At 41.6% G+C, this 18,239-nt stretch overlaps 1 protein-coding gene across 2 annotated transcripts in view; it reads left to right on the forward strand.

Annotated features, from left to right (window-relative positions):
- Nucleotides 1-18,239, forward strand: part of MAP3K15 (mitogen-activated protein kinase kinase kinase 15) — a 164,132-nt gene that overhangs the window by 57,364 nt on the left and 88,529 nt on the right. For both annotated transcript variants that reach the window (XM_034755737.1, XM_034755728.1), the window contains exons 2-3: nucleotides 3,964-4,103; nucleotides 9,056-9,079. In XM_034755737.1, the coding sequence (XP_034611628.1) occupies nucleotides 3,964-4,103; nucleotides 9,056-9,079 (164 nt within the window). The remainder of the gene's footprint in view (nucleotides 1-3,963; nucleotides 4,104-9,055; nucleotides 9,080-18,239) is intronic.

Raw genomic sequence — 18,239 nt, forward strand, 5'->3', positions numbered from 1 at the left:
GGCACTCATTGGTAGCAGCAGCAGCACCACCAGTCACTTGGGAAGAGCCTCTGGGCTTCCCTCCTTCCTCAACAAAGGAAGAGAACTGAGATTTAACCACATCATGTTGAGTATTTGTTGCTGACATGTTTTGCCCCCAACCTTTTACTACTGGTTCTGTGACCCACTGGACTCAAAAGCCACACTTCTGTCCTGAATTAGCACAGCTAGTTCCCAGTCCCAATCCCAGTCCCTCAGTGTACACTTGGAGAGGATGCTTAGAGTGCTCCAGGGAATGGGATGTCTCCTAGCTGTTCTAGTCTGGATCCTACCCATGTCAAGAAGCCAGTCCTGCAGTTTCTTTGTGTTTCACCATTAGTAACTCTGCTTTCAGTTTCCTCCTTGGCTCCCACTCTTCTTCTATATCCTGCCCACTCAGTTCCAGGGGCTCTTTGTATTTCTCTGTAATGGCTGCCATGAGATCACCTGAAGTCAAGGTACCGACACTAAAAACAATTATTTTAAAAAGGAGAGAGGAAAAAAAATCCTGTTCTCCTTTCTGCCTTTTCTTGTGATGCTGCTGTCACTGTCCTGTTAATTTTATTCTCCTTGATAATTCTCCTTTATTCTCTCTTCTCCTACACAAAAAAGTCATTAACTTAGAATTAAGGTTCCCAAGTGTATTTTTTCACACCAGTGCAAACGCTAAAAGAGCAAAGGAATTGAAGTAATGCGAGATTCATGCTCAGTGCCATACCAGGCTCCAAGTATTATCCAACTACCATCAGGATGCTCAGCTACACTTCTACTCTAGTATGCACCTTTAAAACCAAATGAAAAAGATGGGGTAGTGTTTTCAGTTGGCAGGATGAAGAAGAATTTCAAATGAAATGACAACCAGGAAATGCAGAAATAATGCAGAAAATATTTGCATATGATTCTGATCTTGCACCAGTTCTACACCAATTCAACTTCTTTTGATCAGAACCTAATGTCCCATTGTACTACTAGACTGGCAGAAAAGGACCTTAAACCCGCCCAACTGGACAGTTAAGGATTCCATGCCTAAGCTGTGCTGATTGAATCCATTGCTATCAGTGAAATAACTCCTGATTTTTACCAGTTTAAGTGAGGTGAGAATCAGGCCCATTAACTTTAACTTACTGTGGTGTTCTGTGGTATTGGTGCTCTATGTTTAAAGCACCCAATTGGAGAGAACCAGGAAAACTTGTGCATAGTAGAACCCAGCTCTGAATCTCCTTACTCTTTTGTTAAGCTAGTTTGTGTTATTATTAGGGCCCTACCAAATTTACCGTCCAGTTGGGTCAATTTCATGGTCATAGGATTTTTAAAATGGTAAATTTCATGATTTCAGCAATTTAAATATGAAATTTCATGGTGTTGTAATTGTAAGGATACTGACCCAAAAAGGAGTTGGGGAGGAGGGAGGGTCGCAAGGTTATTGTAGGGGGGTTGCAGTACTGCTACTCTTACTTCTGTGCTGCTGCTGGTGGCAGCACTGCCTTCAGAGCTGAGCAGCTGGAGAGCGAAGGCAGAGCCGCTGTCAGCAGCAGCGCAGAAGTAAGGGTAGCATGGTATGATATGCCACCCAACTCTGAAGTCAGCACAGAAGTAAGGGCAGCAATAGCATGCACTTAAAAAAAAAAAAAAAAAAAAAAAAAAAAAAAAAAGTTAATTGGGTGCACTTAAATATGGAGATATACTTATCTCCTAGAACTGGAAGGGACCCTGAAAGGTCATTGAGTCCAGCCCCCTGCCTTCACTAGCAGGATCAAGTACTGATTTTGCCCCGGATCCCTAAGTGGCCCCTTCAAGGATTGAACTCACAACCCTGGGTTTAGTAGGCCAATGCTCAAACCACTGAGCTATCCCTCCCCCATTGTGACCTCCCTGTGACTCGCTTTTGGGTCAGGACCCCCAATTTGAGAAATGCTGGTCTCCCCAGTGAAATCTATATAGTATAGGCTAAAAGCACACAAAAGACCAGATTTCACAGTCCGTGATGTGTTTTTCATTACTGTGAATTTGGTAGGGCCCTAGTGATTATTTTAACATGGTTTAATTGATTACATTTAACATATATAATTATGTGTTCCCAAGAAATCTCTTAGAAAAAGCAACCCTGTTTTTGGAGCTGGGAGAAAGGAAGCTCTTTTAAATGATGTTTAAAAATATTGTGAAAATTTCTTTTCAAACTGAACAAAAAAAACTTCTCTGCCTATTGAAAATACTAATAATGAATATACAGTGATGAATAATGTCTGCCTGAAAGGCAGGTGTTTGCCTCTGCTTTTATTATCAAATATCAGTTTAATGGATTAAATTATGTTCTTGCTGCTTCATACATCACCACCTAACATGCAGGCAAAGAAAATAAATTTCAGTTGTAGAATATACTATTTGCTTGGTGATGCATTGTGAATTTGAAAAATACAACTTTGTTTCAATAAATTATATTATGGTTCATCAAAAATGCAGTATCTATGTCCTACCTGCACACATTGACCTTCCTGATGAGAGAATTTAGACATTTTGATTTCACAGCATTATGTTTCCACTAAAACAATTTACACAGGTAGAAAACCCACATGTCTTGAGTTTTTAGACTTGTTTTTTTGAATGTTAGTATGCGGATCCATAATCAAATTCTCTAAATTTCCCTTGGTTATATACCACTTACATTTCTTAAATGTGGTGTTGAATTATTGTAAGGAAAAAAATTGTAGATTTTGATGTGTATTCAAAGCACTGTGTACTCTACATCAAGCCCTTTTGGTTTCTATAGGTAAGTCTGTACTGCAGCTGTAAGGTGTAATTCCCAGCTTGGGTAGATGTACACATGCTAGGTGTGCTTGAGCTGTGTGCTAAAAATAGCAGCATGGCTGCGGTGGGATGGACAGCAGTTCAGGCGAGCCACCTGGAGTACATACCTAAGACTTTATGGGGGAAGACTAGCTCAGTGGTTTGAGCATTGGCCTGCTAAAAAAGGTTGTGAATTCAATCCTTGAGGGGGCCATTTAGGGATCTGGAGCAAAAATCTGTCTGGGGATTCGTCCTGCTTTGAGCAGGGGGTTGGACTACATGACCTCCTGAGGTCCCTTCCAACCCTGGAATTCTATGATTCTATCTCGGATGGGATTATACTCTGATGGCCAGCCTGAGCTGCCACCCATGCCTCTGCAGTCACACAGCTATTTTTAGCTTGCTAGCTCGAGCACAGCTAGTGCGTGTTCATCTACCTGAGCTGGGAATTATGCCTCCCAGCTGCAGTACAGACATATAGCCTGTGCCATTCTGATATTGAATTCTTCAGCAAACTGGGAACTCTGTGGAAGCTTTGAGAGGACCAGTTGAATTGGTTGGAAAGTACACCAAGATAGGGCTGGGAGGCACCCGGTCTGGTTGGCACCCCGTCTGGTTTGGGTTGTGGGGACAGAGGATTCTTCTCCCTCCAGCCCCCCATGATTTTTGAAGGAAGTGAACAACTAAGGAATGATGAAAGTGGTTGGTCTCAGGAGGTGCCTCAGTGTCTTGGTACATGATTTGGGTCACTTGTGCATTAGTATGAATTGGCTACTGACCTGATGGCTGGCTGGCTACCCTGGTTTGGTTTGCCAAAGTGGGATCTTGAGATCTCTTGCTATAATGGCATAGGGGTAGGCAAATGGGACTTGCTTTCCCTCAGATTTAGCATTCTCCTTTCTGGCAATAGTAGTAACTGATGATGATAACATTTTAGCCATTTACTACTTTATTTAATAAGCATGTGTGTCTCTGTCTCTTCCCAGGCTGATGGGAAAACTTATTTTTAAATAGACCAAACGCTGTATTGAATGTATGGATTTTGTCTGTTCTCCAAATTGAATTCCATTTTTTTATTTTAAATTCTGTAAAATAAGAATCAGCTTGGAAATGAGTTTTGTTTTTGTTTTTAGCTATTTTTTCCTCTGCCCCTCATTACAGATGTTGCAGTAGTGGATATGAGTGATGTTTCCAGACAGCCATCACTCTTCTACCACCTTGGAGTGCGTGAAAGCTTTGACATGGCCAATAATGTTATACTCTACCATGATACCGATGCTGACACTGCGCTGTCACTTAAGGTAAGGTCCTAACTTCAAAATCCATTTTAATACAGATGTTGCAAATGTAGAGCCTCATCCTGCAAACACTTGTGCATCTTGGAAGCTTTACCCCTGTGCATAGCCACGTTGACCACTTAACAAAATGGGAGTATTTGTGTTTCTAAAATGACATGCAGGCATGTTTATAGGCCCATAATATGGCAATTGTTTTACTTCAAACTGCTAGACATGGAAACAAGTATGTAGTTCTGATTTTCATTAGTTCAGTCACAAGTAAGGTTTGTTTCTTTCTCTTGACTGTTGTAAGTATGCTGTAAAAAGATTTTAGGAGTTTTGTTTAATGACACATTTCATTTGATTTAGGCCCATATTTTAACATACTTTTATTATTAGTCAGCGTACTCATCTCCATTACTACAAGTTTGCTTTGTATTTCCTAGAGGCTGAGTGGGTGAAACTACATGCACGCACACACACACTCATAAAAATTTATCTGCTTTTGCTGTGGGGGTGAAGATAAGAAAAGTGTCATCACAAAAGCTTTTTATAAGCTTGTCATTTAATTTTATATTAGAGCAATAAATGTTATTACACTTTAAGCACTCTGTCTGGCCATGGATAGACTGCCCTGGACACAATTCATAACTCACGGCTACTTCTGTCCGTTTCAGCAGAATAGAGGCAGACATCCTCTTCTGTGCAGCAGATTATCCCTACCTTCTTATCCCTACCTTCACATCCTTTGTCACAGAGTCATAGAGTTTAAGACCAGAAGAGACGACTAGACCATCTACTCTGACCACCTGTATGTCACGGGCCACCAACCCCGCCCAGCACCCACACACTAAACCCAACAATGGAAATGAGACCAAAAGAAGACTGGACTAATATTTGCCACAGGCAGAGAATCGGAGGGCCCCAAGTTACACTAGTGCTCAAGGCTGTGGCAATGGCAGGGAAATGATTACTTGAGAGAGATGCAGATAATCCTGGCCAGTGACATGCATCCATGTGCTGCAGAACAATGAGAAAAAAAAACCCAATGTCACTGCAGATCTGATTGGGGGAAGTTCCTTCTGAATCCACATATGGTGATCAGTTAGGCCCTGAGTATGTCAGCAAGAACCAGCCAGCCAAGCATCTGAGAAAGAGAATGCTCGGTGCCATATCAGAGCCATGGCCCTCCCTCCCCAGTGTCCTATCTCCAGCCTTTGCTATCCCTCGTGCTTCAGAGGAAGGAGATTAAAAAAAATCTCCCAGAATACATTGGAGTGGGGAAGGGAAATCCCTTCCTGACCGTTACCAGTGGCTGGCTGAAACCCTGAAGCATGGGCATTAGAAACAGAAGACACAAACTACACTGAGTTCCAGGGTTGTTGAGCCCTGCCCCTCACCATCACAAACAACCTCATTTTACAATTGCACTCAGGAATTTGTCCAGCTCTCTCTGAAAACTAATTAAGTTGTTTGCCCCGACAACTGCTATTGGGAGACTGTCCCAGAACCTTACCTGGCTCATGGTTAGAAACCTTCCGCTAATTTCCAGCCTGAATTTATTCATGGCCAGTTTATATCTATTCTTGTACCAATATTGTCCTTTAGCTTTAATGGCTCTTTGTTCTCCCTAATATTTACTCCCCCATAGATACTTCTGTATCTAAGAGAGCATTCATAATCCCCTCTCAACCTTTTTTTTTTTTTTTGTGAGACTAAACAAACCAAACTCTTCCAGTGTCCTCTGATAAGATAGGCCCTCCATTCTCCTGATCTTCCTATTAGCTCTTCTCTGCACCTGTTCTAGTTTAAACTCATTTTTCTTTAATTGTGGTATGTAAATCAGCTTCTATAACAGATGACTGGAGGCTAGCTAATGTGACTCCAAATTTTTAAAAAGACTCCAGAGGCAATCCTGGAAATTAGAGGCTAGTAAGTCTAACTTCAGTATCAGGAAAATTTCTTGAAACTACTATAAAGAACAGAATTACCGGACACAAATGAATACACTTTGTTGAGGAAGAGTCAGCATGGCTTTTGTAAAGGGAAATCATGTCTCACCAATCTGTTAGAATTCTTTGAGGGGATCAACAAACATGTGGACAAAGGTGATCTAGTGAATATAGTGTTCTGGGATTTTCAGAAAGCCTTTAACAAGGTCTCTCACCAAAGGCTCTTAAGCAAAGTAAGCAGTCATGGGATAAAAGGGAAAGTTCTCTCATGGATCTGTTATTGATTAAAAGACAGGAAACAACAGGCAGGAAGAAATGGTCAGTTTTCAGAATGGAGAGAGGTAAATAGCAGTGACCCGCAGGGGTCTGTACTGTGACCAGTACTGTTCAACATATTCATAAATGATCTGGAAAAAGGGGTAAACAGTGAGGTGGCAAAATTTGCAAATGATACAAAACTACTCAAGATAGTTAAGTCCAAAGTAGACTGAAAAGAGTTACAAAGGGATCTCACAAAGCTGGGTGACAGGACAACAAAATGGCAGATGACATTCATTGTTGATGAATGCAAAGTAATGCACATTGGAAAAATTAATCCCAACTATACAAATAAAATGATGGGACTAAATTAGCTATTACCACGCAAGAAAGAGATCTTGGAGTCATTGTGAGGAGTTCTCTGAAATCATCCATTCTATGTGCGGAGGCAGTCAAAAAAGCTAACAATGTTAGGAACCATTAGGAAAAGGATAGATAATAAGACAGAAAATATCATAATGTCACTATATAAATCCATGGTATGCCCACATCTTGAATACTGCGTGCAGTTCTGGTCACCCCATCTCAAATAAGTTATATTAGAAATGAAAAAGATACAGAGAAGGGCAACCAAAATGATTAGAGGTATGGAACGGCTTCCATGTGAGGAGTGATTAAAAAGACTGGGACTATTCAGCTTGGAAAAGAGATGACTAAGGGGAGGATATGCTAGAGGTCTATAAAATCATGACTGGTGAGGAGAAAGTAAACAGGGCCGCCCAGAGGATTCAGGGGGCCTAGGGTCTTCGGCGGCTAGGGGCCCCCCGCCACCGAATTGCCGCCGAAGACCCAGCGCTTCGGCAGCGGGTCCCGGGGCAGAAGGACCCCCCCGCCACAGGTCTTCAGGGCACTTCAGCGGCAGGTCCCGGGGCAGAAGGACCCCCCGCCACAGGTCTTCAGGACACTTCAGCAGCAGGTCCTGGGGTGGAAGGATCCCCCACCGCTGAATTGCCGCCGAAGACCCGGAGCGGAAGAAGCTCCGGGGGCCCGGGCCCCACGAGAGTTTTCCGGGGCCCCCGGAGCGAGTGAAGGACCCCGCTCCAGGGGCCCCAAAAACTCTTGTGGGGGCCCCTGCGGGGCCCGGGGCCTAGGGCATATTGCCCCACTTGCCCCCCCCGGGTGGCCCTGAAAGTAAATAAAGAAGTGTTATTTACTCCTTCACATAACACAGAAACCAGGGGTCACCTAATTAAATTAATAGGCAGCAGGTTTGAAACAGAGAAAAGGAAGTATTGCTTCACACAACACAGTCACCCTGTCTCATTGCTAGGGAATGTTGTGAAGGACAAAAATATAACTGGGTTCCAAAAAGACATAGGCCAGGTCTACACTACATACTTGAGTATAACTACGTTACTCACAGGTGTGAAAATCCATATCACTGAGCAATGTAGTTATACCGACTTTAATCCCTGATGTAGACAGAGCCAACATAACTACCACCTCTCGTGGAGATGGAGTTATTAAGCCAGTGTGAAAGCTCTCTCCCATTGGCTTAGAGTGTCTTCACCAGCAGCACTGCAGCGATGCCACTGCACTGATGCAAGTTTGTAGTGTAGACCTGCCCTCAGATAAGTTCATGGAGGGTAGGTCCATCAATGGCTGTTAGCCAAGATGATCAGGGATGCAACCCCATGCTCTGGGGGTCCTGAAGCTCAGACTGGATGACAGGGGATGGTTCTCTTAGTAGTTGCCCGTTCTCCTCATTCTCTCTGAAGCATTTGGCATTGGCCACTGTCAGAAGACAGGATCCTGGCCTTAGATGGACCATTGGACTGACCCACTATGGCTTCTTATGGTGACCAGAATTGCATACAATACTCCAGATCATGTCTTATCAATGCCTTGTATGATGACATCAGTACTTCTATGCCTTGCTCTTCTCCTGTCTTGATTACTAGAACCTCCTCTTCACCTGCTCTGCTTTTCACTTCTTCCTACTCCACTACTGTGCAAAAAGCCATTGTTAAATTCTACTTATTGTCAGAACATTCTAACCGTATTGAGCACCCAACGTGAGGTTATTCATTATCTTTTTGTCTCTTCTCAAATCAAATTCTGTCTCATTGTCCTCTTCTTCCCCTCCCAACTTAGACTCAGAACCTTTCCCAGTCCTTCTTTCATCTTTTTTCTACACTCTCAAGCCATCTCTTATTCTCCTTCTGCTTGTCCATCAAGCATGCTTTTTCTTTCCTTCTGGTACCTCCTTGAAAACAACTTCCTCTAGAAAGCCTTCCTTAGTTCCCCTCATGGCAGCCTCCCTCATGTGAAATGTTATGTTATTTCTTGTGTATCTTAGTCTACACTGCGGGGGGGGGGGGCAGGGGGCAGAATCGATCTAAGTTATGCAACTTAGTCGATGTACTTAGATCATCTTACTGCTGAGTTGACAGCTGCTGCCCCGACGACTCTGTCTGTGCCTCTCGTGGCGGTTGAGTACAGGGGTTGACGGGAGAGCGCTCGGGGCTCAATTTATCACATCTAGACCAGACGCGATAAATCGATCCCTGCTGGATTGATTGCTGCCCACCAATCTGGCGGGTAGGGTCGACATACCCTTAGTTTGTACCTTTACTGAGGCAGGAAATATTACTTACTCAGTCTGTAAAGCAACATGTACGCTGATAGGGCTATGCAAATTATTTTTATTGAAAATAATAATCCAGACAAATGTTCCTAAACTTTTCCTTGATCTTTGTTTTCCAGGACATGGTATCTCAGAAAAACACAGTAAGTATTAAATAGTGATTTTTTTTTAACATAATATGAGGATGCCACAAATGATTTAATTTGAAGCAACTAACATGAAAAATACCCCTCAGTATTGCATAAGTGGGTTTACCAAGTCATGCAGTAGTTGCTATAATGTAATCAAGAAGGCTACTGTGTTTAGGTGCAGTGTAAATTACTGTAAATCATGCTGACTTCCTCTCCACAGCATGTTGTTGGTGACAGTTTCAGAAAGTAGTTTGTTTTTGTGACTGCTGAGAAGATGTACAAAATAGATTTTATTTGACTACATGACCCTGGAGGTCTGGTGGAAAAGCTTGAGAGAGATTTTAACTATCATTATGTATTGTAGATGGACAACCAAGACAGCACATTTAAAAAGTTTTTGTTTGTTTGTTTTTTGTTTTTTTGCTGGGGTGCATTTTAAATTCCAGGAAACAGAGAGAGAGAGAGTCATGATTCTTACAAAAGACTTGTGGTTGCAAAAGCTTGGTTCTCAAAACAAAGTTATTAGTATTACATATTCTTAATACCAACTAAAACTAAACAGACCAGAAAATCAGTCCAATATAAAACATATTTTTGGATGTTTTAGTTCTATGCATCATTATATATGTAGACTCGTATTAAAGGATGATTTAGCTCCTTCAGCAGTTACATAGCTTATTATACTTCAGATCATATAAAAGTGGCCATTTCCAATTTAATACCGTACTTTCTAAAGTTGAGAACTGACTTAATTTGTACAAAGCTGAAACCTTCCTTTATCACTTTTTGTTTCCATTTGCGCATACGCCTAAAACTTGTATTCTATTTTGCATCTACAGAGCAAGAATAAAGACATGAACTTGTTATTTTGTTGTTTGAAAACAAGCAGTTTTAAAACTTTAATTGGAGTTACAGGTTAAATTTGGTAACTTTAATACACTGTGTAGATAAAAAAGCTGCTGTGTAGACCAATACATGTAGGGCTAGATTAGACTAAGTAAACATGAGTAAGGGATGTAAGGCCCTCAACCCATTTGCTTGGCCTGCCTATTTTAGCTCCAGATGTGGTATGGAGTATGCCCACCACTATCTCTGAATATGCTCCTTGCAAACGAGGGTAAGGAGTATGGGTGGTGGAACGTTGCTTCTGAACCCCACCTACCCTCTAGCTGACCTAAGTAGCTGGCTAGGTGCTAGGAGGAGAAATAAATGACCTTTTCCAGAGCTACACTCACTGCATCTCTACCCAAAGCAAGAGAGGAGCAGAGGAAACGTGATTGAGTCACAGTTTCTCCTAGGGGTTGCTCTTGGGATGGAGCAGTTAGGTGCTGCCCCTTCATTCAGGACTGATCACAAAAGCACCATCCAGCCTATAGTAACTCCTGATACCTTTTACTGAAGTGTTTACTGGCATTTTTTTTTTTTTTTTTTTTTGGTAAAATGCCATCAGAGAGAGTTACTAGTTTTAAGTACCAAGCATGTATTCTTGACTTTTTTGGGGGTGGGGGTGGGGGGGAAGAAGAGGGGAAATATAGCTTGCTTGAAATATGATAATAGATAGATTATATTTAAATTTATTTCCTTAATTTGTTATCTCTGATCAGTTTTATCTGAGATTACTGTGGCAATGTTGTTAAATTAACAAACTAATTACACTAGATCAAAGTTTTATAACTAAGCTGAAATTACTGTCTCTCTGCATAAACAAGAGTCTGTTTTTTCCCCCTCCAGAAGTAACTGCATGCTGTAGACAAGACTGCGTTTTGTCACTGTTACAATATTTTACCAATGCTTCATTTGAAGCTTTTGGATAAGGAGGGTCACTTCACTCCTTGGATAATTACAGTGTCAGTGTAAATGTAAATATAAATCAAGTGAAGTGAACTGCTAATTATCCCTTATTAATAATTATCCATTATTAATTAATGCTGCTGCTGTGGTGTTTGTTTTTTGTTTTTGTTTTCTGGTTTAATTGTTCTCCATTGGGGAAACCCCAACACAAATTGGCTGTGCTTTCTGTCAGGAAGTAGAGATCAATAAGGGAAAGACTACTTCCCATCCCTGCCCTGAGCCATGGAGAATCTGCAGAGCTGCTACTGCAGTCTTAAGGCAGTAGTGATGCCTGCGACCCATTATGCTTTGTTGGGGGAAGAGGACAACTGAAATTGTCCCTAGCTACAACATCCCTTTTTCCTGGCAGTGCAAAAGCAATCCCCTGTGTGGTGTACGCTAGGTGCAGAGCCACTGTGCAGAATCCTTGCCTTTAAGGACTTAATATTTTAGTGTTGCCCTTTATTCTGGAAATCTCAAATCCCATAAAAAGGGCAAAGAAAATCACAGTGTAGAACAGTAGTTAAAACCCATAAAGATGTAGAGTAGATGTCAAATGTTTCCTTTATATTGATTGTTTCTTCATTCTAAATAAATAAGTAAACCTAGAAAAATGATTGTTTTCCCTTTAAGGAAAATGTAAATCCATTATACTAATTCCGCTTCAGGGAAAAAGGGAGTGGAGAGAAAGTTGAACATAAACGGAGAATGCTACATTGCAAACAGTTCAGCAGTTTATTTGGGACTTGGCCTGGGTCCATAGCTGAAACGTGAAAACCACAGAGCAGCTCTGTAAGGTTGAGTGATAAGATTGCAATATAGATTTAATAACTTATTTGAAAAGTATAAGGGTGGGAAAACTGGGGATGTACTTCCAACCTCAATAATGAAATATTTTGAGATAAGATTGGGATAAGAGTCTGTTCTATTTGACTTCCCCCAAAGCAAGCAATTAAAATTCTGTGTTGCTAATTTACTGCCCCACTGAGATGTTTAAAGCATGCAGTCTACAATTGGGAGTTCAGTTCCCAAGACAGAATTGCCTTAGTGTGTAATTAAAGGTCAAAATTCTCTATGTCCCTTCCATTAGGTGGTTCTTTTTGTGTGGAACTGATTGTAGCCTTAAAGGCAGTCATCTGCTTATTTCACTCAGAGATAATGTAGGCACAGCTCTACTGTTTCTGTCAAAGTAGTTATTTATAAAATAAATCACAAATATCCAGCCTTGTGGAACAGTCTCATCTTCATCTCTCTGTTACCATGAAGCAATGAAGGTTTGGGAGCTGGCTTGAGGATATATTCTTGGATTTGTAGAGAGTATGTATGGGGATAATGTATTTATCCTTAGAGGGCAAGGATAAACTTGTGTGTTTTATTAGGCTTCCTAACTTCTCTTCTCCAAATCACAACTGGTTGATTGTATGAGTGCAACTTCAGAAAAACATGAAAACCGGAGCTGGTCAAAAACTTGACTTTTCACAATTTATTTTTGTAACAAATTTGTCATTTTTTTGGATGAAGAATCAGAAGTCAGAAAATTTCTACTAGATTTAATGACAACTAAGGCACAGGATCTAGAAAACACAAGACATAGGAAGAAGTGGGATTAAGCCATTTTTAAAGATTTCTAGAATCAAAGGGTAGATGGACAGTGGTTTCCAGAATAGTTTTGGCCCTGACTGCCCATCCTTCTTGGTATATATAAATAAAATGTCAAGGTGGTTAAGCACTGGTACAAATTGCCTAGGGAGGTTGTGGAATTTCCATCACTAGAGGTTTTAAAGACAAGTTAGACCAGGGGTAGGCAACCTATGGCACGTGTACCAAAGGCGGCACGCAAGCTGATTTTCAGTGGCACTCACACTGCCTGGGTCCTGGCCACCAGTCTGGGGGGCTCTGCATTTTAATTTAATTTTAAATGAAGCATCTTAAACATTTACATACAACAATAGTTTAGTTATAAATAATAGACTTATAGAAAGAGACCTTCTAAAAACATTAAAATGTATTACTGGCACGCAAAACCTTAAATTAGAGTGAATAAATGACGACTCGGCACACCACTTCTGAAAGATTGCCAACCCCTGGGTTAGACAAACACCTGTCATAAATGGTCTAGTTATTACTTAGTCCTTCCTTGAGTGTCGGGGACTGCACTACATGACCTATTGAGGTCCCTTCCAGTTGTACACGTCTATGATAGTGGGATGCATTTGGTTTATTTGAATGTGGGAAGTGAGGAGTGGTGAGTTAGGTACAGCCCACCCTGGAAAGTAATCACAAAATCTTAGAAATGTCAGATTGGATGGGACCTTGAGAGGTCATCAAGTCAAGCTCCTCCCTGTGCTGAGGCAGGACCAAATAAGTCTATACCATCCCTGACAGGTGTTTGTCCAACCTGTTATTAAAAATCTCTAGTGATGGGGATTCCACAATCTCCTTTGGAAGCCTATGCCAGAGTTTAACTCCCCTTATAATTAGAAAGTTTTTCTTAATATGTAATCTAAATCTCTCTTCCTGCAGATTAAACCCATTATGTCTTGTTCTACCTTTAGTGGACATGGAGAACAATTGATCATTGTCCTCTTTATAACCGCCCTTAACATATTTGTGATCGGGTCCTTTCTCAGTCTTCTCTTCTCAAAACTAAACATGCCCAGTTTTTTTTATCCTTTCCTCATAGGTCAGGTTTTCTAAACCTTCTGGACTCTTTCCAATTTGTCCACATCTTTCCTAAAGTGTGGTGCCCAGAATTGAACACAATTCTTCAACTCAGGTCTCGCCAGTGCTAAGTAGAGAGGGACAATCACCTCCAGTCAGGGGTGAAAGTAACTTAAGGGACTTACCGGTATGCAGGGCGGCTGGGGTCCTGAGCAAGGTTGGGGGAAGGCTCTGGGCCCCTGGAAGAGGCAGGGCCTTGGGCACAAGGGGTGGGGCTGAGGCCAGACTCCCCCAGCCAGCCCTTCAGCACTGCCGGGCCCGTGTTGCTGCCGGCGATTTAAAAGGCCCGGGGCTCCCGGCTGCCGCTAGCTCTACCCTGGGGCTGTGGCGGCAATTTAAAGGGCCTGGGGCTCTGGTTGCTGGTGCGGTAGTGATGGCTGGAAGCCCTGGGCCCTTTAAATCATTGCTGGAGCCCCGTGGCAGCGGCGGTGGCCAGGAGCCCCGGGGCTCTGGCGGCGATTTAAAGGGCCAGGGGCTCCGGCCATGGTCAGAAGCCCCAGGCCCTTTTAAATTGCCAGGCCCTGGGGAACCTGCCCCTTTTGCCCCAGCCCCATCCCCCCATCAGCAGCCGTGCCAGTATGGTCAGTTTTGTACCGGCTCTTACTGATGTACCGGACCAGCTTACTTTCACCTCTGCTCAAGTGTCTTACATACAATACTCTTGTGAATACATCCCAGAATGATATTAGCCTTTTTTGCAACTGCGTCACATTAACTCACATTCAATTTGTTATCCAATATAAACCACAGATTCTTTTCAGTAGTACTACTGCTTAGCCAGTTATTTCCCATTTTGTAGTCGTGTATTTGAGTTTTCCTTCCTAAGCTGTAGTACTTTGCACTTGTGTCTATTGAATTTCATTTTGTTGATTTCAGACCAATTCTCTAATTTGTCAAAGTCATTTTGAACTCTAATCCTGTTCTCTAAAGTGCTTGCAACCCCTTCCAACTTGGTGTCATCCACACATTTTATAAGCATACTCTCTATTCCATTATCCAAGTCATTAATGAAAGTAGTAGTAGTACCAGACCCAGGACTGACTCCTGCAGGACCCTACTAGACACATGCTTCCAGTTTGACACTGAACCATTGATAACTACTCTGTGAGTAGGCTCTTTCTAACAGATGTGCTCCCACTTTATAGTAATTTCATCTAGACTGCATTTTCCTAGTTCTCTTATGAGAATGTCATTTGGGACTGTGTCAGAAGCCTTACTAAAATCAAGATATATCATGTCTACAGCTTCCCTCCATCCAGTAGGCTAGTTACTCTGTTGAAGATGGAAATTAGGTCAGTTTGGCATGATTTGTTCTTGACAAATCCATATTGGCTATTCCTTATAGTCGTATTCTCCCCTAGAAGCTTACAAACTGATAATAACTAGGACAAAAATAGAACACGGAGATAATAGAAGGGAAATAATTAAACTGATTTTTCCTTAAATTGGTGGTTTTCTAATGATTTAGAATTAACGATCTGATTTTCATACTCTCTATATATTAAATATGAAAAATATTAATGCAAGATAAGGCTATATATTTAACAGTAAAGAGTTCTAGAAATGCAAAAGGTAAAGTTTTAATAGGCACACACTAGTTTACCTCCATTGTATATATGTTGTTGTATGTAGTTAATTACAGTGTTCATGTAATAATCTAACTAGTGATTGTATATAAGACTTCCCTGAAAGCATGTCAGTGATAAACCAAGAACATATGCTGACAAACTTGTCTCTGTAGTATTGTAGTTATACTATAATTTCTGCAAACTTCCTGGAGTTTAAAGATTATATATAAACTTGCTGTATGTGTGTTTTCATCTTCTGTTGTATCTCTTTCTAATAATTTCTCTCTTCATGTGTCCTATGTCTGTCTGTCTCCTTTTTTTTTATTATTATTATTTGTATACTTCCATATTCTTTATTTTTCCATGCTGTTCCATTTCAATTTGGAGCTGGCTGCAGTTGCCAACCACAAAGCTTTTCTTCGGGTTCAAGTGCCTCCTGAGTACCACAGTGGTTATGTGATAGGCAAAGTATGTATTACTTTCTATTCTGCTTTCTGGCTGAATAAAAGTAATTTTTAGAATTGTTTTATAACTGTGCCTTTCCAATTGTATTTATTTAAGGATATTTTAAAAATAATACTGGGCTGGCTCTTATTTTTCAGGCAACTGTTATCTTGGAATAGATGTTATTTTGAAATTATATCCTGTAGCCTAGGGATACATTGTGTTTTATTAAAAAGAAAGCCAAGCCCTGCATTTTAAAAAAATATATTTACATTCAGACTTTTAAGATGAAGTACTGGATATAAAGTACTCTAATTTTGCTGGGAAATCAGTCATACACAACAATTTTCTGTGGTGTCCAGTCCATCATATTTTTCTGCGTTGTTGAAAATTATCTTGATCCTTAAGACAACTGATTAATTTAACTCCCTGAGTGTGTTCAGACAGGCAATGTGTTTAGAAGCATCCAAATTCGTCTAATGAATTGGGTTTGTTCTTTGTTGTCCAGTTGTATGGGTTAAACCATATTGAGAGAGTCTTTTACATGTTATCTTAAATACTCTTAGGACTTGTCTACACGGGAAACTGCATAGCTCTAGCAGCATAATTCTACCACCATAACTATGCCAATATAACACCCATGTGGATACTCTGATATCAAAATAAAAGTAATTTAAGGTGTGTATGTGTGTGTGGGGGGGGTATAATTACTTTGTGTGCAGGGACTGAGCAATTATTTTAAAGTTGGTCGTATTAGTACAAGTTTGCTACTCACTGTTGTTATCTTCACCTAGCTCCAAGGAGCCATTGTGCTTAGCACCATACAAACATGTAGTAAAAGACAGTTGCTTTCCCTAAGAGTTTACAATCCTAGTTTAAGACAAGTCATGACAGATTGATGAAACATACAAATGGGAGGAGGGAGAATGGGATAATAGTAATATAAGCATATTTTTTTCATAGCCTAGATGTGTGCACAATTTGTAGATGTAGAACATTTTTTTAAATAATGGTGATATATAAGCAGACCAGTAGCCATAGTCTTAAATTGCAGCCTGTCTAACCACTAATATGCTATGGACATCACAGTAAAAATAGGGCAATCAGAGGCCCTATGCACACCAGGACACCTCTCCTCAACCCCAGGAGCAGCAAGGGTTCCCTCCCTCCCTGGAGAAACTGAGTTGAGAGGAAAGGCCCCTCCAGTACTTACCATAACAGCCAGGGTGTATCTGAGTGGGTGGATGGATCAGGACTGCTGCACTCCTCTCCTCCTGCCACATTGAGTCCTCTCCTAGGATGTGTCGGCGCCTCTTCCCTCCCCTTCCCAAGATCATGAGGTCTTGGAGATAACAGCCAAGTTAGGTGTTAAAACCTCTCTGAGCTATTGGTCCAGACTTATGGGGTCTTATGCATTATGTTACACTCAGGTCTTGTTTTCAAGCTTCCCCCCCCAGAAGGGCTAGAAACTTCTTAGTTTATTTTTCAACAAAAGCTGAGATTCTGGTGTAAGTACATGACTTCAGGAGCTGATGCCCTGAAGCATGGACCTAATGTTCCTATGCTTTACCCAGTGCTGAATAGAAGTGAGTATGAAGGAGGTTAAGTCGTGGTCTTGCAGATGTTTTGTGGGGCAGTGATTTACACATAAGTAGGGCCCTACCAAATTCGCGGCCATGAAAAATGCATCACGGACAAGGAAATTTGGTCTCCCCCTGTGAAATCTGGTCTTTTGTGTGCTTTTACCCTATACTATACAGATTTCACAGGGGAAAACAGCGTTTCTCAAATTGGGGGTCCTGACCCAAAAAGGAGTTGCAGGGGGGTCATGGTGTTGCCACCCTTACTTCTGCGCTGCCATCAGAGCTGAGCAGCTGGAGAGCTGCGCCTGCTGGCCGGGAGCCCAGTTCTGAAGGCAGAGCCACCACCACCATCAGCGCAGAAGTAAGGGTGGTATGGTATGGTATTGCCACCCTTATTTCTGCACTGCTGCTGGCGGGGCTCTGCCTTCAGAGCTGGGCTCCCGGCCAGGAGGCGCAGCTCTCCAGCTGCTCAGCTCTGACGGCAGCGCTGCTGCCACCAGCAGTGCAGAAGTAAGGTTAGCAGTACCGCAACTCCCCTACAATAACCTTGCAACCCCCCCCACAACTCCTTTTTGGGTCACAACCCCTACAATTGCAACTGTGAAATTTAATATTTAAATAGCTGAAATCATGAAATTTACTATTTTAAAATCCTATGACCGTGAAATTGACCAAAATGGACCGTGAATTTGGACTGTGAATTTTAGTGGAATTTGGACCATGAATTTGGAAATAGGTCCCTACACATATGGAAGAAGGGTTGAAGCTGCTTGTGGGAGAAACAGGCAAGCAGATGGCTGAGACTTTTATCATTGGCCGAGCAAAGGGGAAGGCTGATAAGATAATAGAGAGGGATAGGTAGGATGGAGCTGAACTGTGAAAGACTTTGAAGGCAATCTTGTATTTGTTGCAATGAATAAGGAGGGGAGGGACTGAAAAAGGCCAGGAAGATTGTTTTAGGAATAGCATTTTGAACAGACTCTTCAAACTCTGCAAGTTTTTGATCAGAAAAGAAACCCATAACTG

The sequence above is a fragment of the Trachemys scripta genome, chromosome 1 (genome assembly GCF_013100865.1).
Source record: "Trachemys scripta elegans isolate TJP31775 chromosome 1, CAS_Tse_1.0, whole genome shotgun sequence".
NCBI lineage: Eukaryota > Metazoa > Chordata > Testudines > Emydidae > Trachemys > Trachemys scripta.